Source organism: Anomalospiza imberbis, chromosome 3 (genome assembly GCF_031753505.1).
Source record: "Anomalospiza imberbis isolate Cuckoo-Finch-1a 21T00152 chromosome 3, ASM3175350v1, whole genome shotgun sequence".
In the NCBI taxonomy this organism is placed as follows: Eukaryota; Metazoa; Chordata; class Aves; order Passeriformes; family Viduidae; genus Anomalospiza; species Anomalospiza imberbis.
Window position 1 is genome coordinate 57,236,241 of NC_089683.1, and position 22,057 is coordinate 57,258,297.

At 39.7% G+C, this 22,057-nt stretch overlaps 1 protein-coding gene across 3 annotated transcripts in view; it reads right to left on the reverse strand.

Moving 5' to 3' along the window:
* The window catches only part of AHI1 (Abelson helper integration site 1), an 85,765-nt gene extending 78,385 nt beyond the window's left edge, over nucleotides 1-7,380 (reverse strand). Inside the window, exons 1-3 of one of the 3 annotated variants that reach the window (XR_010997262.1) lie at nucleotides 4,935-6,213; nucleotides 3,257-3,328; nucleotides 2,301-2,422 (exon numbers count right to left, since the gene is read on the reverse strand). Coding sequence is in view for 2 of the 3 variants with exons in the window: in XM_068184545.1 (XP_068040646.1) it covers nucleotides 2,301-2,422; nucleotides 3,257-3,266 (132 nt within the window). In the remaining variant the exon portion in view is untranslated. Of the gene's footprint in view, nucleotides 1-2,300; nucleotides 2,423-3,256; nucleotides 3,329-4,934; nucleotides 6,215-7,329 lie in introns of those variants that run through there. The other 2 variants (XM_068184545.1, XM_068184544.1) reach the window with 2 other exon arrangements.
* Between the last annotated feature and the right edge of the window lie 14,677 nt (nucleotides 7,381-22,057).

Genomic DNA, 22,057 nt, shown 5'->3' on the forward strand with positions numbered 1-22,057 from the left:
TTTCACTGGCCACAGCTCATGCATATTTCCATCTCCATTACAAGCTCTTCAGTCCTATCAGCTGTGGCTGCAAACTCATCCTGCCCTACAGACATCAATCTTTCCTCTTCTAAGCAGACTCCTTCCCTGTTGTCCAGGCAGGCTCTCCAGGCAATAGGCACACAAAGCAGAACAGGCAAGCAGGCAGGCACTCTCCTTATCCTCACTTCTGACATTTAAAACCAGAGCAACCCTCTGCAGCTCCAGAACTCAGGTTTCAAAGAAACAGTGGACGATAAGGGGAAAGGTCTTATTAATCTCTAAGAGAGGCTAGAGCAAAGACAAAGGAAGGAAACAGACTGGAACATTTCAAGTGGAAATAGGCTCTGAACCATGACCTGTTTTTGATCAAAGCTGGGAGACCATTTATGGCAAGTGCATGACATGAAGCTAACCATCACTGACAAATTTCACATTATTTCAAGATATGTGAAACTTTGTACAGTTAAATCATATGAACTGAAGAAAATGGGAACAAAACCAGCCAACCTCGTCCATCTACCTACTCTTTGACTCCCACACACATATATTTTTCACAGAGAAATGACTCTTTATTTGCTGAAGCTTTTACAGAAATTTCCACTTGAACGCAACCAGCACAGAAAAATACCAACCTGAGCTCCTGCAACTTTGTCACACTTTAAGGAAATATTCCAAATGGTCAGTAATAGGTTTCAATATAAGCTCTCCTCAAGTTCTTAATTTCTAAGTGGTTTCACTTGTAACATTTATAGCTTCAACAAAGCCAGAAATTTGAATTTCCACACTGATCCTAAAAATGCTTCTTAATTTGCTTGCATACCACTGAGTTTTGATTCTGGTCACTGTGATTTTAAGTGTTTCTACATAACTCCAAGACACTAGTGTTTCACATCAGAGACTTCTGGAATGGAAACCAATTCTAAAACCAAAGCAAGTTTAAAATATTTATGAGTAATATGTAGTTGCACATGAACATACAATTATGTGTTCAAAAATACTTACATATTACAGAATTAAAAATTCACATTTCATGAAAAAGTAAACTTAACTGAGGAAGAACTTAGCCTTTTATTTACATACATACCAGTACATAAGGGGAAAAAAACCACCTTCTATCTCTGCACTATTTTTAGACATGAAGTTGATTCTTTGTATAGACTATTGACTAAATAGCATATACATCAAGGAATATAAATTTTTTAGAAGTCCATACAAAATCCAACTTCAAACTGTCAACCTAAGACCAAATATTTAGCAATACTAACTTTAATGTATCTATTCTGAATACACTTAATATATATAACTACATGTAACATTTATGATATTACATGAAATACCACCCATTTGTCTTAAATGAGTATTAATGAAGGAACATTTGTTTCCAGAATCTGATATGGACACAACTGTAAGAAAAATGACTAAAAATATAAAACCTATCAGGAGGAAAATAAAATCCAGAACATTTGTCTTCTAAACTATTTACTTTCTTTCCAAATCTTCTAAGTCAATAATCAGGTATATATAGAACAAGTTCATATTAAACTTTTATTTTCCTCTTCAGGAAAAAGACTACAATATGAATCGTAACTCAGAGGAATTTCTGAGGCTCCTTTAGAGACAAATATGCCACAAACAAAAATGTCATCTAACTATAAAGTTGGGGTGATAGAATCCTTCCTAATCTGCAAGTCACAAGCTAAGGTCAAAATCTTTAAAAAAAAGTTGACATGTAAACAAGGAACCACTCAAGACACAAAGCTCAGCACATGCAGTAATTCACTGATTACTGAGATTAAAAAAAGTAGAAAATTGAATAATTAATTATTATCTCTAATATTACTATATTTTCTCATCAGTTTTCAATTCACAGCTGTATTAGACAGATATACCTGTATTACACAGATGTAGAACTCTCAAAATTAAATACTTTCACAGATGTAATTCTACTAGCCCTCAAGCATCTCATTAACTCCCAGTATAGTCAATACTGAATTTGAAAGTACTGGTGGACATTAAACAAGTGCATGCCTGCATGTGACACTTCCTTTTCACCACCATTATAGTCTACATCATTTTGGCATACCTCCAAGTTACAAGGATACTTTGCTGGTACACAAAGAAGAAAATAAAAGCCACACCAAAACCAAGGGGGACATGCAGAAACATACTTTACATTTCATTTTTTTTAATGCTTACATCTCCTTCCTGCAATGTATTTTCCTGATCTTTTTTCTGTTAAGGAAGGCAATCAAACAAAGCCTGCATGTGTTGTAACTCACCACAATACTCTCTTGAGAGTCAAACTTCTTTTTCTTTGATTTCTTTGTGTCTGCTAGGCCAGCATGGCGTCTGAAGATTTCCTCAAAGCGGACTTTGGTTTTTGCCTTTGCCTCACTTTCAACTGCAAAAAGAAATCGAGAGTATGATTTGCCATCTCTTTAATCACTATTGCTAAAAAAAGTGAATAATCATGCTCTAAAATTGCAAAGGATGAGAATTATTTATTGGGGAAATTTTACCAAGAAATTCACTTTGTATTCAGTTAAGAATTTCCACTGGCAACATAACCATTACAAGGATAACTTAGCAGCTTTGCACAGACACACACACCAGTCTTTCACTTGTTGCTGAAGTCAGCACCATCTAACCTGTCTCCTGAAGAAAACACATTTTGAAGAGCACATGCCTCAGGATCAGCACAAAACATGGGCTAGCCAAAGCAGAGGACAGATTACTGCCCTCCCTGTTTATGAGCAGAGGTGACACACTGTCTTCCAGGAGAAGCAGCCGCTCTGGGTTCTTATTGGGCCTGGAAGCCAGAGGAGCAACACCCTTAGACAGACCTGTAAGAGTCAGGAGCTGGCACTCTTGCTTTTCTGTGAATCATGATACTGCCATCAGTAGCACTTCAACCCTTGAAGCAGTAGGCATTCTAGTTCCCCTTAGGTAATGCTTATTTTGTAACCAAGAACTCAAAATGCAACCTGGAACACCACTGAAAAAGGCTGTTGAATCTTCAGCTACAGCATGTTTACCACTGTCATTTCAACTTTTTGTAAGTCCCTGAATTTAAAATTAAAAAATAACACCACTTTGAAAATTAGCCATAATCATGAACTCAAAAAGGTGACTATGGAGCATTAGGGATTTATATAGGACAGGAATAATTTCTATCATTTGCACCTAGTTCTAATTATAAAACATGTACAGGAAATCAAACACAAAGTATCCTTACCTGCTCGCATTTTCACTCCTCAGTTAGAAGTGGCTCAACACAACAGCTGCTTCTTCCTCAGAATTCACCATTCTATTTAAAGTATTTAACAACTCTCATTAACATGAGTGGTCCGCAGACTTCAAGTTAATAATTAAATCTGCGCTAATTAGTATTAGGGATGACTACGTTTTATTTAGAAAAAAGTATTTCCCTATTAGTCTAAATTATTAGAAATTTTCTGCTATCAAATCCCAGCTCTGATACTTATTACTTGAGGGTAAATAAAAAACAACATTAATTTAATTAACTATTTGGCTATTTCTGGGTGGTAGCCAAATTATTCAGGACTTTAGTCCTCCAGCCTTCTAATAAATCCAGCACTTTGTCTGAATAATAATGACCCATGAAGCCACTTATGTTGAAGCCATTCTGATCAGATTCCTCTCCTGACAGCATCATTGAGGAAGCTGGCTGATAGTTTTCAATACAAAGGTTAGTATCTGCCAGCAAATCTAACTTTATTACAAATCCCTAAATATTTATGTTTATATAAAGCATTTGTATTTTTATAAAGCAGACAAGCAACTACATGAAACTCATTTCTCTAAAGAAAAAGAAAATTGTTAGGCCCTCCTGGTTGTGGAAAAAAGCCTGCAAATGCAATCCAAACAAAGCTTGAAGGCAAAAAAAATATCACACAGGTTTATCTTTTCATCAAGAAAATTCAGACTGTTCTACAAAAAACTTTAATACAAAGAGCTGTTTTGTAAACAGCAGAACTAATGAAGTGTAGGTTCCTATGAAGGTGTGATGTTCCCCTTAGCCTTCCATGCAGGGAACTCTGGTACCTATGACCCCCACAGCCCACCAGGTAACAGCTCCAAGTTCTCCCTAGGTACAGCCCCTGTTAGACACCAGCAACTCACATTCACTGCACACCCAGACTGCACTGATCCTAATAAATTACACATAGCATTAAACACTGCCAGGATGTGTGGTTGCATGATTCTCACACCATTTTGGTCCAAGCCACCTAACACTCACCCAAACCATGCCTGAAATGACACTGATGAGGCTGCAGTATTTTCACTATCTAAAAACATGTTCTGACTCCTGACAGCAAAGCTTTACTGTCTCAACTAAACCAGTAACTGTTAAAAATAACACTTCTTACAATAAATTAAAAGAGAAAACACCATTGAAAAAAATAAAACTGCTTTTGCAATTTATACTTGGTTAAATCTAATGGGCATTTTAAAAGTACTACAGTTACTAAGTGCTGCTTTCCAAGTAGTCAATTCACAATTGGCTAGAAAGCACATAATTTAGAAGAGCAGAAAACTAAATGAATTCAAAAAATACAGCAGATTCTATCACTTTAATCACTGACTGAGGACCACAGAAACATGGAAAAGTATCTCATAATTAGCTGAATAATTTCAACAAGCCCTCTAAAACTAATTAGAAACAAGAAATTAAATACTGAAGGGATCTTAAAATTAAAGCAAAAAATATGAGAGACAATATATTACACAAAAGCAAAATGAACTAAGTGCATACCTATTCTAAGTACAGAAATAAGTTTCTGGTCAAAGGTTAAATAAATCAGTCCACCCAAAAACCAAAGCAACCTATAGGTTGGTTAAAATATTAGTCTTACAGATATTTTTTGATTATAATGGAACAAACACCTTACCAAAGGCTAGGGTCGTCTCATGTCTACAAGCATGCTCTGTAAAATGAAGAATCAGCAAAATTCACCAATGAGTGCATCACTGTTTATTTATTCAGTGTCTATCCTGTTGTGGCAATAAAACTAAGAGATAAAGTCCTCTAATGACAGCGCTATTGTTTAATAGGCATTTCCAATTTAGAGCTTCATGGTCATTGACATGCTGCATTAAAGCAACTATCAGACTTGTGTAAATATAGATCATTAATCAACAAGGATAAGAACAAGGCTGTTTACTTAGCGTAATCTCACCTTAGAATAGGAGAGATTTAATTGTATATCAAAGTTCAGCAACCACCATGCCTCACGGTGAGTAAGCTCAGCTATCATTAATTTTGTAAAATGCATTTTTGCCTGATCAGATTGGATCTCTTCCATGTTAGTAAATATAAGACAATCCAAGACCAACAAAAACACATACCAGGAAAGTGACATTCCAGCCAGCAGGAAAAAATAACAAAACAAATTCATAAAGCCTAAACTTACAATTATTATACTTTCCTGAAAATAACCTAGTTTGCTCTTCTCCAATATTCTATTTCTATTTATAAAGTGATTCTACATTAACCTCTTGCTCTTTTCACAGTATTTTACAATGCTCATTGAGTTGCTATATTCTACATCTGTAATACAGGGATTCCATGCTAAACATGTCACAAGGGTCACCATACACAAAACCCACTTTTACTGACCAATAAAAGATATAAATCAAACTCATACTACAATGAGCAGAACATACAGAATTTGCACTACGCAATGGGAAGTGAAAAATTTCCTACCCAATTATAACCATTTAGTAAACTGAGCTGACAAAATATAATTGCACACTTAGGATTTTCCTGAACAAAATTCCCTGTTTTTCTTTTGTCGCAATAAGCGAGCATAAACTTCAGTGTCTGAAAACAAGTAGAACATCAGGCCTTGTTTATTTCTCATCTTTTAGATCATAGAGGAAAATCTTGGGTTTTACTAGTAGGCATCTAATTAAGCTACATGTAGGGATCATTACTCTGAGACATGAAAGAGCTTCAGCTCAGAATTATACAGCAAAATTACACAGAGAAGAATCTGTTCCTCTTCACTACTGAAAAATCTGACATCAAAAACCAATCTAGTTTTATTAATGAAAATGCAGTATTTAAGTACAGAAAATTGACAGACGAAATAAACACCTATATAAAACTTAGTAAAAGTGCAGTAGTTTTCTACCAGTTTAGATGTGCTTGTAAAAACCTTACACTCATACTAATAAAAAAAGATGTTTTAAAAAGCTGGCGCTACCCTCAGTTTTCTAGTAGTAACATACCAGAAAGTTTTTGCTTCATAGGAACTCTTAGGTTGTGGTTTTTACCCCAGAAATTTGGAACCTTCAGTGCATAGAAAGTTGCAAACAGAGTCTGATGGCAAAATTACTGACTTCAGCTCTATGTAAGGAAATACAGACGACTTTTAAGTTTCTGCTTTATCTTAGATGCCAATTATGAAAAAGTGTTCTCAGCAAGAGACCACCCTAAGTATTTTAATTTCCAATGTGACATTCTGCTTTGCCTGAAAGAGTAGGGGGAGATTTAAAAGATATAAAGGGACATTCCGACTCCACACCACAACTGGACTAACCGACGGAATTATTCAATGAGAACGTGATGCGCATCCAGATGCGCGTTCCGCATGCGGGAGAGGCATCCCCGCTTTGGAGCCCAAGGTGACAGGCATGGAGAAGCACTGTACGTTCACTGCAACTGCCCACGCATGGCACCCGTGACCTATAAAGCTCGTGAAAAGCTGGGGAGGGGTGGCGGGGGGCGACACAACACCGCTCTGGGGATTAGGGCTTCCCGCGGCACTGCCCCGTGCCGCCGTGCCGGGAGCAGACAGCGACAGCGCGCAGGTCGCCCTAGGCCGCCGGTGCCGCCCGCCCGGCAGTCACTGCGGGGCCACTCCGGGCTCGCTCGCCAGCCGCTCCCGCTCCCGCTCCCTCCCGGAGCGCGCCGAGCCCGCCCGCGCACCCCGGCCCGCGCACCCCGGCCCGCGCTGGCCGCCGCCCAGCCCGACCCCGCTCCCGCCGCTGCTCCCGCTCCCCAGCCCCGATGCCGCTCCCCAGCCCCGATGCCGCTCCCCGCCCGCCCCCGCCAACGGCCGCGGTCCCAGCGCGGCCCCCGAGCGGCAGCGGCCGTGCCCAGCCCCAGGCTGAGCCCCCCGCCCCGGGGCGGGAAGGGGAGCCGGGGGAGGGAACAGCGGCGGGGAGGCGTTACCCAGCCCTACCCGCCCCCGGGGCCGCGCACCGCGACCGGCGGCGAAACACGCCCGGCGGGGCCCGGCCCGGGGCGCGGCCCCGCTCCCCGCCGAGGGCATCGCTCACCCGGCCCCGTCCGCTCCCGCGGCGGCCGCGTCGTGGCCCGGCGGCTGCTGCGGCCGCCCCGCCTCCCCCCCTTCCCTCCGCCAGTGGGTTCTTCCTTGGCCCCGCTCCCCCCTACGCAGCCCCGCGCCGGTGGTTCCGCCCAAAACAGTCCGGCTCCCAAGGAAACGGCGTGCGCAGGGAGGCGCGGGAAAGGGGAAAAGCCAAACCAAAACAACAGAAAAACAAGCAAACAAACAAAAAACGATGAAAAGCATTAGAAACGGGAGCCCTCGCACGGGTATTTCATGGTCCATTAAAAATAAGTATCGAAAGTACATATTAGCTCTCAGAGTTCAGACTAACAAAAGCAGCTTGCGGAAGAATAAAGTCCTGGGTAATGGGCTCTGTTGGGCTCCGGAGGGCAAGTGACAAGTGTTTGGAATGCACACAAGCTTTCTGCAAATAGCAGCACAAATGCATGTCCACGAGCTATGCAGATACTGGAGAAACTTATGTTTGTTGCCTGATTTAATAGTTGATTTAAGCAGTGTTTTGGGGGATTATTTTTCCTCTCTTAGGGATAATTACCTAATAAACTTAAGCATATTTGTAATTGAAAACTTGTATATTCATTTATTCTGTGTAAAAATAATTTAAAACTATAGATGTCAAAGGTCCCTCATGCGCTGGAAGGTTTGAAAAATCAGTGCAAGGTTTTCAATGAACGTGGTTAGTTCTTTTCAGAAGTAAAGTTGAGTAAAATTAGCCTTCGTTTGACAGCAATTTGCAGAAACTAGAGGTGAGCAAATGCTTGTGATCCTGAGTTTGTGACATAGTTCCCAAGCATTGCATCCCTCAAACTCGGTCAATGAATTACACTGGCTTCCAAAAGAATGCACCTTTGGAAACCTGGCTTGCCGGTTCCTTCCTTTTGTGTTGTTAGTGACAGTCACTACTATCTCTTTTTGTACTTACCTGTCCTCTGCTTTCTCAAATGCTTACATGCACTCAACTGATAGGTAGGGATATTTCTGGTTTTGTTAGGCAGGTGTCCTGGGTTGCCTTGGCATAACACAAACAAAAACCAACTCCTCAGCATTTGTGTTCTTCCCTTTACCCTTAATGAATCTCCATTCTTTTATCTCTCTGTCCTTTGTAGTGCCCCAAAGTCCATGAAATAATGGCCTCGAACAACCTGGTCTGTGGCAAGCACATTTCTCTCTCTCTCAGGATTTTTATAAAGGTGCACAGAGAGAAATTAAAGAGAAAACAATTTCTATTTCTGCTCCTTGTTTTTCTCTTGTGGAATGTGTTTGGAGAATTGTTTACCTGGAGCGAATGCCTGGTTGCATCACGGTGGATTGTTTGGGCCTGATGGCCAATGAGATCCACCTGTGTCTGGACTCTGGAGAACAGGGTCACGAGTTGTGAGTGAGCTAGATATGATAGTTAGAGAGAGTAGCATGTAGTTTTTAGTATCCTCTTTTATAGAGTATATTAATGTATCATAGCATAATTATAATAAAGAATTCATTCAGCCTTCTGAAATAAGTCAGACATCATCATTCTTCCCATTGGGTTCGCTGACATCTACAACACTGGTCTCACTTTCAGGTTGACCTTGCATTGAACAAGAGATTGGACCAGAAATCCAGATAGATATTCCTTCCTAACTAACTTCCTGGCAGCTGAGAGGCTCAGTTATGGCAAACTCAAAACGAGTCATTTTTAATCATTGACACAGAAAGCAGATTTGATATTGTCTAATTTGACCAGCAGTAATGGGCTATAAAGCTTTCTAAATAAGCCTGGCAGGAGAAATCCACAGGTTTTCTATTACTACCAACAGCTTGTGCCAAGTTTCCAGGAACAGTTGTTTCAAAAGAATGTGTTTAACATTTCTGTGACCATTACACCTTTGACAAACATGAGGTATTTGTGCCATCTGAGATCTATGAGCAAGTAGTGGTCAGGGCCATTTTCCATGTCAGGGGAGAATAAATCTGACCTCTTTAGCTGACTTGTTTAGTTGGGTTTTTGGGGGGTAGAGACAGATGACAATGCTGCAGTTCTTACTCATAAATAATAGATAAAACAAGTCTATTGTGAATTTGCAGGCCCCACGCTGGGCAACTCCCTGGGGGCTCCCCTGGCAGGGGAGACCCTCCCAGAGCAGTTCTGTGTCAGGAACGAGAGACGCATTGAACTTTTTCGGTCCTCAGCCTCTGTTTGTTGTTATGTTATCAAAACTTCAGCACACTGTCTGCACCAGACTCTGCGTGCAGGAAAAACAGCACAAAAATGGCTAACAATCTCTTGTTACAAGACCTTTTAAGTCTAATAAAAAACAAAGCTACCCAATTAAGAAGTGACACCTAAATTATTTTCCTTTCTAACCCAATAACTGACCCCTAAAGACCCGCAATGCGGATTTTTCTACCCAGTTACAAGATACCACCTAAACCCAAGAAGAAGGAAGAAGAAGAAAGAAGAAAGGAACTCAAGACAACACCCTATATCCTCCATCTTGAATGCATCTATAACATATTAAAAATCCTAAAACCTAAATTTCTCACCCATATGACATACTACACTACTCTCTACAATCTCTACAATCGATTTCACACCTTTTTAGATTCCAGTTTACCTTGAGGCTTTGGAAGTTTTCTCCATGAGTGAGGGTCAAAGTCAGTGCTCCCCTGGGGGTCAGGACACCCCGAGCAGACAGAGAATATTCCCAGTGCCCTGGGTTTCCACAGTCTGTGTTAAATTTGCTCCTTTCATCCTGGACTAGTTAAAAATCACTATTCTGGAGTTAAGAATGTTCCATATAGAAAGCTACTGTAAGCCAAGGATTGACATGCTGATGTAAAGAAGACTTTTTCACCTCATGTTACTTCTTACGAGGTCCTATGTCTTACAGTTCTTCTGATGTACTTTGCATAGTACAAAACATGACCTGCTGATACTAAGCAGTTCCTGAGGCTGCTAATCACACTTTCATTACAGCCAAAGGTGTTGCAATGTGTATTCCTGTGTCAGTGTCACAAATATTTTTTTTTCCATTTCCTGACCGTGAAATTAAAAAAAAAATATTTGGACTTTGCTCATTATTGCAAAAGCAATGCAAATCAGGAGAAGAACCTAAAGAATGCAGGGGGACCTGTACAGCCCCTAAAATAACAGGATTAGTTTTGTCTGTACTTTGATGGCCTGTGGAACAGACCAAAGAAAAGAAAGCATACTCCAAACAAAACGCATCCTGCTCGTAAGCAGAGACAAGTGTGCAATTCCTATTCTGCTAGAAGCAGAAAACCAACACTTTTGAAAAAAATTGAACATGTATGCATGGAGTTTTTCAGTGGCTTCAAAAGCATGTCCTCCCTGTGTTCACCTGGTATTTCAGTTGCAGGGGCTTATACAGAGAAAGCTTTCCATTATCTTACATTTGGGATGTGTGGAAAGTAGAAAGGGACACGAACTAAGGTGGCATATTGTGGGTTACAGGTGAACAGTTTGTAGATACCAGATGCATTCTGAAAATCTTGCAGGAATTCCAGGATGATGAAGAATGGATCAAGGTTCTTATCAGAGCCTAACTTTCAGCAAAAGGTAAAATCTGTTCACATGCAGGGACAGCCTCGAGGTGTCACTCGAGTGCATAAAATGGAAACAAGATTTGGGGTTGGATAACTCAGAGAGTGCTAAATGTGCAGTGATATGTTGGCAGAAGTTAATTGTTTAACTGATCAGTGGGTAATTTTCTCTTGATAACAAAACATAATCGGGTTTCTGCTATTTGGTATTCTGAGCAGACAATCTGATCTGACATAAGGTGAAGCTTGAGTTGGGGCAACAGAAAAAAGAAATTTACATATATTATACTGATGACAAAAAAGAAGGGTCAAAACTTTAAAGTCAATAATCAATTTCTTTAATAATTAGAGAACAATTGTGCAAGATGTTCTGCATCCTGAGATGATTGCATCTTGCATGCTAAATTTCTAGTGCTTTGAATGCAAGTCATAAGGACTAACTATGCTGGAAAGTTGGTGTGTCCCAATACTGGCAGTAGAAATGCCTGTACGTGTTTTTTTGGCAGTCTAAATTTCCGCGCCTGCTTCTCAGAGATCTGTAAGTCTTTGAACTGAAAAGATTTCCCTGTTAGTTCTGTCCTTGACTTGTCTCCTAGTCCTGAAGTGGGTGCCCTTAGCTCATGGGGGCAAGTAAGCAGTCCTTTTTCAGAAGAGAGTTTAAGAATGTTCTTTATCCTCACTGACTTTGTTGAGCCACATTTACCTTCACAAAGTTGTCTCCAGAGTAGATACAAGACCAATTACGACCAGGGATTTTATTTTTGTTGTGTATTATCAGCTTCTTTTGAGTGGCAGTTCGCCTAAAGCTAAAATTCTGTAATACAGAAAAGTTTTTTCACAGTCTACTACCGTTTTTATTTATAGGCCAAAAGCAAAAAAAAATCTTACATTAAAATTCAGCAAAACATTTAAAGAAACCTAGTTTCTTCTTTCTTTTTTGAACTTGTTTTCAGTTTAAGACTTTAATATGTTTCAAGGAAATCAAGTCTTAGTCCTCATATTAATGCAGAGACTTGAAGCAAGGCTGGAATTATGAAGTGGCACAATCCTAGGAATCTGGTATTAACAGGGAATGTAACAGACCTAAATTTTTAATAAGTAATTTTATTTTTCATTTTAAATTGGCTGAAGTTATTAGGAGAGTCACTTGAACAGTCCCTCATATTTCAATATGTTTAACTTACTATAATGTCTATTTACTTTGCAACACGAGGAAAAGAAGGTAACCACATTTTATTTCACTGCCAGAAAACTAGGTTTCAGAAGCCACAGGTTCAAATTGTGTGTCCAGACAATGAGGTCACGAACCCTCTGAAGACAAATTTTATTGTGTTTTCTGTATTAGTGTTTCTTGAGCAACATCTCCTGAAGTATAGCTAAATCTCTACTGATGTTTTCCTGTCCTCAGAACAAGAATGCTAAGTTTTTTTGAAAGCAGGTTATCATTTGGAAAACCCTTGTGTTCTCAGGAAACTTCAGGTACTTTGCCACAGGATGACAGTGTAACAGCACGTCATTAAGTCTAATTTTTGTGAAGTGTTCTGGAAGTGTTGGATATTGGAGCTAGAATTTGTCTGTAACTAAGTGCAGCATTGTTGCTTTTTAACTTTTCAAAATACAGCTGTTCCCCTTGTATGGTTCGTGCATGTTTGCATGTGTTTTAATTATTTTCCTTTTTGTTGTTTATTAGCTATACAATAAGCTTTAATAAAGAGTAACAGATCTCCTGAGTATCCCTATCATATCCTGTGGTTAACAGTATTTTATTTGTAGACTAATTTCCAAAATATTTTTTTTCAGAAAGGTATTTATTCTTTGAAATGTATTTGTTTTGTTTCAGAATGTAATTGTTGATGTGGTTCTTCAGATATCTTTTCTTTCTTCTAAAGGCTTGGTTTTTTAATCAAGTCCATTTGGAGACTTTAGTTTGTAGTCTTTCAACATGTTCTTATAAATCTTTTTTTCTAAGTCTTCAAGCCTATATTTTTAAACATTATTGTTTATCTCTCTGGGATATTTTATTCTTCAGTATTTTATAAAGTTTCATTTCTTTCCCTGCTTCCACTGACGTATTGAGTGAGAATCACTATTGTCAGCATACAAGTGGCCATTTTTTAACTTGGAAAATACTTTAATAGTTCTGTTGCAAATATGGTGTTCACAAATCTTGTTCATAGTCTAGCATTAAAAATCAACATAGTGGTGTCCTGGTGCCCAGCTCTCACTCCACCTGTGCTGAGGGTTGAGAATACCCAGTTGTATTTGACTGGCCTTTGCTGCAGCAGGAGGCAATTCCTCATCCCTGCAGCTTCCACCAGTGATGCTGGTGTGTGTCCTCATTCAGTCTCAACTCCCACAAGCACACTTGGCCTTGCTGAGCTACATGCACAGGATGCCCTTCCCACCCCATTTGCCAGACCCACCTTTTTAATATTCCACCTGTAAAACAAAGCCCAGGATTCTTCTCTGTATGTGCATCCATAGAATATGAGAAAAAAAAGAACAAAACCTCTTCCTGTCTCTGAGTTTCACCATAAATCTTACTGCTGCTGTACTTTCTTCCCCTTCTCATGTCATTTAGCGACAAAATTGATGTTATGAAATAAATATAAGAATAATCACTCTAATACTAGTGTAAATCATCAGCATTATTAAGAAGTGCTTTTCTCTAGCATAGACAGTAATTAAGTAATTATTGGCTTTTCTCTCTTTTCTCTCACCTTTTTCCTCTCTCTTACCTTGCACCTTTTTTTTTTTTTTTTTTTTTTTTTTCGGCTTGCCACAAGGTGGCAGCTACTTCCTATTTTCCGGTGATCACAGCCAAAGAAAATGCTACAGGCTTCATTTCTTCTGAAGTCTATTAGGGTGGGAAAATCAACACATCATTTCTGCATTTAAGCAGTGGGAAAGAGCAGCTTGGTCACAAAATCAGCATGGAGGAGGAGCAGAGACAGAAGCCCACATCTAAATAAAAACTATATTTTGGAAAAATTCAACCCTGGTTTCACAAAATCTTACTTGTCTGGAAAACACCTTAAGTTCGAAAGAGTTTAAATCGATGTAAATCTAGGCTAACTCTCCTGCAGGGAAATGGAGAAAGAAGCAACCAAAGGTTAGTGGAGCCTCCCAGAGCCATGGAATCGGTCCTGGATGGCGCCCAGAGCAATGGAAAAGGATTGCCAGTGGAAGTGTCAGGAAAGTCCCGGATACTTCAAGCAGTACTGCAGTGACCAAAGGAAATTGAGTGGGGCATGTTCCACCAGCAACAAAAATCAACAGAAACACACCTGGCCCCTAGACTCCCAGTCAGTAACCAAAGCTAATTCTAGACTTTTTAACTGTTGTTCTAGTTTTTTGTGTATAATTTAAAAACATACCACTTCCAAACAGAATATGTATTGACTTACATATGAAAAAAATGTACACCTGCCCAACAGAAATGGACCTCTAAATCTGAACAAGGATAGCTATATTTTTAAGTCTTCCTGTTGAACACCTGATATAAAGTATATTATAAACCTATATCTAGTATTTAGGTATTTTATTATTGCTATAAAGAGCCCTACAGAGATCAGGCTCTGCAAAAACTCAATTTGGGATTTTTAAAAAAGCTACAGCTAAAAAAAGAATATTTGCAGACTCTCTGCTTACTTCTTAATAATCTTCATCAATAATTTATGGCTTCCATTCTGACCCATTCATCAATTTCTTTTGTTTGAATAGCTCTTTTATAACACTTTCTTGACAGCACCTTTTACTTGGATTCCTTCCAAGTCCTGAATATTGTTCCCCTCTCCAAACTCCTGCTCTCCCAATCGGTCTGCCCTTAGTTCTGTATCCCCACCACGGCCATAAGAACAGGCTACCTTTTCCAAGCATGTGGCCCTTAGTGTGGAGTTTCTCACAGTACCACAGATCCCTGTGCTCTCACCCAGGGATGCTGGAAATGGTGGTGGCTCTCCACTTATTCCTGTGTGAACATCTGAACAGGCTGGTACAGGGGACCATGCTTCAGCCTGCAGCCGCTTCTGCAGCCTGCTGTTACCATTTCCCTCACTAATCGACCAGTGGGACAAGGTCAGAGAAAAACCTGAAATGTGAACTCAAAACCAACTCCCCTTGCCCAGGTACAGTACTAGTGTGTCTCTGCCTAGTTCTCCTGTTGTACTACAGCCCCAAGGGCTTTTCTTAAGCTTCATGCTCAGTAAATTTGGATGCTTTCAGAACCTGTTGAGCACACCATTTCCCAGAGCACACACAAGGCTTGCTGCCATCTGGCACTTGCTTTCTATCCCCCAGTGCTTTCTGTACTGCTGTCTTTGAAAGTTCTGCCAGAAGTGCTGTTCTTTAAAAAAACATTGGCACCAATTCTCTGTAATAACTGCCCAGGCCCAAAAATTGTTCCTGTTTCTTTTGGTTCCTGTGAGACATTCTGCAGGTCTGCCCCCCTAGGTGATGCTGCTGCTTGCAGAGGCCTTGCACAGTCTGCCTGTAGGGCACAGATCACAGCAGGACAGATGTGCAGTGAACTCCCCATGGAACCCAACAGCACTGTGTCACTGAAATGCTGCTGCTGTTTCGTGTAAACCAAAGGCTATTGTTCTTGATTTTAAAGTTTAAAAAAGGCTACTCTTCTCGGACACTTTTGTCACTGTACCTCAGTGCACTTTGGTTAGATTTGGGGTGACTGTCAGAATAACAATTTTCAGGTTATTAGGCATCATATTTGGAAATCAGGTTTCTTGCCCAGAAATCTGTGTGACTCATTAACAGCCCATCCTCTTGCTATAGGATGCTCTCAGGAGCTAAAGACTGTCAGGCTTTAACTTTGCAATATTCTGTGAATCTTCTTTGACTTGATTCCACAGTTATTTGAGTATTTTCTGTGTGTCATTTTGTAACTTGGGATATTTTTTCAGCTTTTGTGAGAATACAGTCTGGATATCTTGCATTATTTTCTTCAGCTGAGAAAATAGTTGCAGTTTTATCTGTTCTCTAGCAGCCTGGGAATTCTTGATTTACTGTCAGTCATATGTCCTAATTCAGGCACCTATTCAGGTGATACTTCTGGCAAGATTTCCTGCATTTTCCAGTCTTTGATGTGCCTAAAGAATAAATCTTTTTTCATATTTACAGTTGAATACTAGGAGTGTGTCAATATATTGTTATAGAATGTAGGAATTTGGACCCTACAGCACTTTGTCATCGCATGGGACTCTGCATCCTTGGCACACAAGTAGTGTCCTTCTCATATCATCTGTCTAGGTCTGCTTTGGTGACCTGTATGTCCTTATTCTGTCACATTCTCAAATGTAGTTCCACTAGATTTTTTTTGGTTTCCTGTATCTTAACCCTGTAGACAACTGCAACACTTCAAAGCTTTCTGAGTGCTAGAAAAGCTTTTTTTTTTTTCCAAGAAGGTATCTTACACAGGATGTCAGAAGACTAATGGGTAGTTTGTAACTTGGAAAGGTCTTGCAAAGCTTGAAAAACAAGTTTGGAAAAAGTTATTAAGATAATCCAGTTGCTGACAGCATCATCTGTTTAAATTTTTACCCCACTTTCATCCACCTCCCACCCCACTGTTCGTGATGACTCGCATTTCTGCACTTTCTATGCCAAAATAGAACATGGTATGCTGCAGTCTTTGGGACGCACAGCACATGTAAATGGCATATCTTTCAGTAGTTTACTTTGAATTAAAATATAATAGGAGCAAATAATAAACCTGATCAGCAAATTTTCCATTATTTCTAATGCAAAATTTCCTGATCTTAACCTGGGAGTTTGCATGAGAGTCAGGAAAAAAAGAACCAATCAGTTTTTCTAATGTTGTCTTCAGCAAATGCAGGCTGTGGAATGTGTTGACAAGGTCTTTTTGCCTAGGAACACAAACATGGTTAAAGAATAGAGGAGTTTTATGCAAAATCTATTAAGCTAGAACTGGCATTAACACTTTTATTAACTGTTTGTAAACAAAGATGTTATAGTAGGTTATATTCACACACATAAACACATTCACACATATGCATGCCCACACACCCGCAATTTATAAAATATTAAACTAAACCTGAAGATAATATTCTGACATACTGTTGAAAATGTGACATACTGTTGAAAATCTCTGTGGCTCAAGTGTCTTGAACTGATCGCATTCCAATCAGCCCTGAATGGAACATTAACATTTTCTGCCGTACCCTTTTAACACTTACTTTCAATAAGATTAAACTGGTTAGAACATCCCTCCTTTATGCAAGTTAAGGACCCAAGAATAAGCATGGGAATAAACCTATATGTAAGTGACAAGCAGAAAATGCACTTGGAAATTTCATTATACACTTTGTGTGGAAAATGGAGGTGGCTTGTCCCTCTTTTCTGAAACTGTCAGAGAAGTAAAGAACTATAAACATTCATCTTATTTCAATGACGTTTCTAGACAGATGATTTCATCACTAACTGGAACCATCCGTTAGCAAAACACTGCAGCACTGATCGTTGTATAAAACTGCCTAAGTGTGTAGAAAAAGAACAGAACAGCACCTTAAAAATAGCAGGTTTTTGCAGGGGTCTTTAAAAACACTTGAACAATTGTTGGGTTAAATGCAAAATTTCTCCACACAGTCTGTTGTCTGCTTTTTTAACCAGAAGTGGAATAATAGTTATGCTTCTTTTCTTCATTTTCTCTTCCACATTCTGCTGCCAAATTGTCCTTACCCTCATCCAAGGAGTCCCCGGTGACTAAACATTTTGAACAGAGTGGTGAAAGGGTTAAGTTGCACCATTAGGTGTCAGAGGAAGGACTGATAAGAGTTCAACAACCCCTCCTCTGCTTGGGCTCCAAACCCAGCTCACAGCTGAGTCCTGTGACTTGGAACAGTAGAGACAGGAACTGCTCGCCTGCTAAACACAAAGAGCTGCAGCAATGACCCGGCGTGCACCAGTCTTTGAGGAGCCTGAATACAAAAAGATTCTCACTTTCTTACAGACTCTTCCAAGAAGAGCAGAACTAAAGAGAAAATCAGACATATGTGTTGCATTTCAGGCCCTATTACGTGCTGCTTCTCTGTTTGTGTTTTGCAGCCCCACATGTAAAGAGTGGGTAGCACTCTTTAGGCAGTGTGGTAACAGCAGTACAGCAGGAGAATAACAAAATCAAGGAAGGACAAGTTTGGGTGCAGGACATGTGCTCCCCCTGACAGAAACATGGAGCAGGCTACGGCAGATCACCACAGCAGTTTCGCTGAACCACTTTCCAAAGTAGTGCTAGTGCTGGATGTTACAGGCTGGGATACTCAAAGCTGCACAATCCCTCTGGTGTCTGTAATTCTTTAGCTTAGCTATGGTTTCTCTTATGTTCTCTATCTAGGAAATGAAGAATGATTTTACCCTCTTGTCTAGCAGCAGCATGATGCAGTTGTCCCTCATGTGCAAAGACTTGTAGCACACTGTGTGCTAAGTGCTGGCTGTCAGATTCTCTATGGCTTTAATGCTCTGCACACCTCTGTTAATTGCATGGTTCCCTGCATTTCCAGATACTTTTCAGCAATACAGAAACCTCACTAATTAATTTTTTAGATCTTTCTGCTATAAAGGTGACGCTCAGTTGGCTCACTTCTAGCTTCTCATTTGTCTGACTTTATCCTTCTGGTATCTTACATTTGGCAGCAGCCAGAACAAATGAACATTTTAGAGACAGAAGCTTTCACTACTGGAAAAACATCCTCTCTGTATCTCCTTATTGTAATTTTCCTTACCTTGGATCCATTATCGTCTGTGGCCAGAAATCACAGAGATGAGTTTATCTACCAGATGTTCTACCCTCTGTGTTCTTTCATGTGCAGAACAAGGACAGAATTTATTTTTAACTTGGCTACCTTTGCTCCTCTCGAACTCCTCCCTACCTTACGTTCAGCAGCACCTGCTGTTAGAAGCCATCCACATTATCCATCTGGGGTTGCTGCACAAAGTTCCCTCTGGCTCTGTGGATCAGGGCTCTATAAGTCTTACTTTTGTTACTTTTTCTGTTGGCATTTGAAAAGAAAGTAGAAGCACCTTCCTTATTTCCCTGCTGCTCATGGCTCTATGCCATGGCTTTACTACTTGGAGCAATTACATGAACTCCTTTACTTCATGCTCATCCCAGTCTTGTGGATGTGCAGTACCTTAGAGATGCCTTTTGAAATTTTCCCTTCCTTTGAAGATATTTAAAGATAATGAAATCTTTCCTTTGATTCTTTTCTCTTAGCAAGTAAGTGATATCTCAGTGTCTGTTTTCTGACATTTCCTGATTTTGAAATTTAGAGAATTTATGTTTAAGGGAATTTATTTAAAAAAAAAATGTGCTCTGTGTTCTGACATTGTTTGCAATTACTTTTGTGGGGGTATTTTTCTGAACTTACAGTAAACCCAATTTCAAGGGTCAACTTCTATTTAAAAAGCCTCCTACTGTTGTTTATATTTTAACCATTGTGCTAACCAATGTACCCTGACTCTGAAATAAGATCTGATAAACTTCCACCTATGGGTGATCCTCACAGTGATCAAATAAATGAGAACAAACACCAACAAGATTAGAACTGGAGAGAGATTTAGATACTGTGTGCATCTATGAGGGGAAAGAGGAAAGAAGGAAAGGCACAAAAGGATAAATCAACAGTTTACAAGGATCCTGTCAAACATAATGCCTTGACAAGTCACATCCTTGTCACAAGACAACAGTGAGGAGTGCCAGTGTGGCACATGAAAGACACCTCTGTTTTGTCATTTTCTTGTTCAAAACTTACAGAATGACTGTTTTTGTACCAGAAACAATTGTTAACAATATCCTCAAGTCCAGTTTTCCAGGATCAGATCCATTTAGACAGAGATTAATAAGATTTCTTCAAATCTGCGTTGCCATCTTTGAATGAAATGGCAATATGAGTGTTCTTTTCTTTCTTCAGAGCATTCACACCAATGTAGGTCCTTTTTAATCAGATTTGAGACAATAAGATTGAGAGAAGAATCAAAGCCAAGCCTAAAACTGGCAACAACTATAAGGTAGGAGTATAGATTGTGAAGGAGTATATATAGACTTTTAGCATGAGGAAAGCTTGCAAAAGAGTTTGCTGACCTGATGCATGCAAATTTTCCCAAACTATCCTGGACTTGTGTTAACAAACCTTTGGCTACCACAATTAGCTTCTTTGGTTTTGAAAACCAGTAGAAAGAGCTAATCTGATTTAAATCTCTAACACATAGTGTTTATTGATGAGTTTTAAAAACTCAGTTAAGACTCACAGCCTTTCACACCTCTCCATGCAGCAGAAACAGCTGCACTCACCCACTTTTGCAGTTTTTTTTCTTAGACTTTTACCACCAGATGTGCACCATAACACAGTAACCCAATGACTACCTCAGTGGAAATAGGAGATACAGAAAAATGGGAAAGGTGCCAAAGATGCTGGAGAGGGCAGGGCTGAGCAGAAAACCAATTTTGCACTGGAGTAAGGAAAAGACCCACTATGTGATAATATCTGATGGGAAGGAGGGACAGAGATTGGTGAGCAGATGCTGTTTGTAGCCAGGGAGTCAGGGGGTATAGAGCAGGAGAGACGCAAACCAGGATCTGGAGCTAGAATTGAAAATGAGGTTGATTGTTAAAAATGTGCAGCTAAACCAGGCTTGAATAGCTCTCAAAAGCCTGCTAGCTAGTAAAGCCTACTTGGTGTTCTGCTCCTTTGTTTTACCTTTCTTTCCCAATGAGTAACTGGTCCTAAAACGTGATAAGCCTGATCCCACATGTGATTGCATTATATCCAACCCATTCTCCCTGTCATGCTTCAAATGTTTCCCTGAGCTGAGTCCAGCTCCAATCAGCTTCTCTCCTTGGCTCATCTGCTTTGTTTCCCTGGACTAACATCAGTGATATCCTAAGCCTCTACAGATATCCCATGCTTTGCTGTTGTTCACAAGTTGCATTAAAACAGATTCAAGCACAGAAAACAACCAAATAGCATGGTATTATACTATCCAACAGGAGAAAAACTGCTTAGGACCACAAGAAGGATCAGCTTTAAATTTTTCACATAATCAGTAAAATATAAGTTAATCTGGTTCTCATGTTCATGCCTCTCTCACATATTTACTCTTGCACTCCTAGCTTTATCCCAAGCCCTCAATACAGGGTAACTTCTACTTAAAGCAGGGAGGATGATGTAGAAGTGGACAGCCTCATTAGTTTTTAGAAGCAATTCATGATTCTGTAAACTTTTGGCCTCCAATTGCAGAAGATTGAATTGCATGATCCAGCAGTCTATTCTCTATTCTCTATCTATCTATCTATTCTATTCAGATTCAAGTCTATTCTCCCCATCCAATATTCATCCTGCTCCTGCCTCTGGTGAGTCACTAGCACATTTGATTCAGTAAGTTGTTTGGAAGCAACACCAGAGAGTTAAAATGCAAGAGAAGCCATGAAATGGTGCTGCAGTGCAACTTTTCCAAGGTAAAGGCTGCTTGGGAAATGCAGAGTGAGCTGATGTTGAAATCAGGATAACACACAGATGAACAAAGTCTGGCACCCTCACTGGATGAGTTTGTGCATGCAGTTAAATGTCTGGTAAGGACGAACACTAAATTGCTATCTATGATTCTTAAACCTATTGTTTAAGGTTTAGAGTATCCTCTTAAAGCTAAAGTTTAAATGAAATTAAAATTAAGTCCTACTCCCAAATAGAAGAAGAAAAAAGAAAACTAAGTCAAGGAGACAGCAGAAAAGGAATTTTTTAATAAAGAAGTAAAATTAAACTATTCTACAGAGTTAATATCTGAATCTTATAATAATGCTTACCATGAGATTAAATAGAAGTTGTTCCTTATAAATCAATACAGGTATGCATGGCTGAATTTACTATTGGGACTCTAATGTCAAGAGAAATTCAGATCCTGCCTGGACACATGATTTCCAGCAATATTATTCCTGTCTTTTCTCTAGTAGAGAAAGACCTAACCATTTGAGAACAAACCATATCCTGCAAAACAAGAAAGTGCCTTTGCATTTAATAGCATCCAGTAGGAATGATTGAATCTGATTTGGTAATCCAACCAATTCAAGGTTGTTTGAACAGCCACACCACGGCAAGGGGGGAGCAGCATGGGAGAATGATTAACTT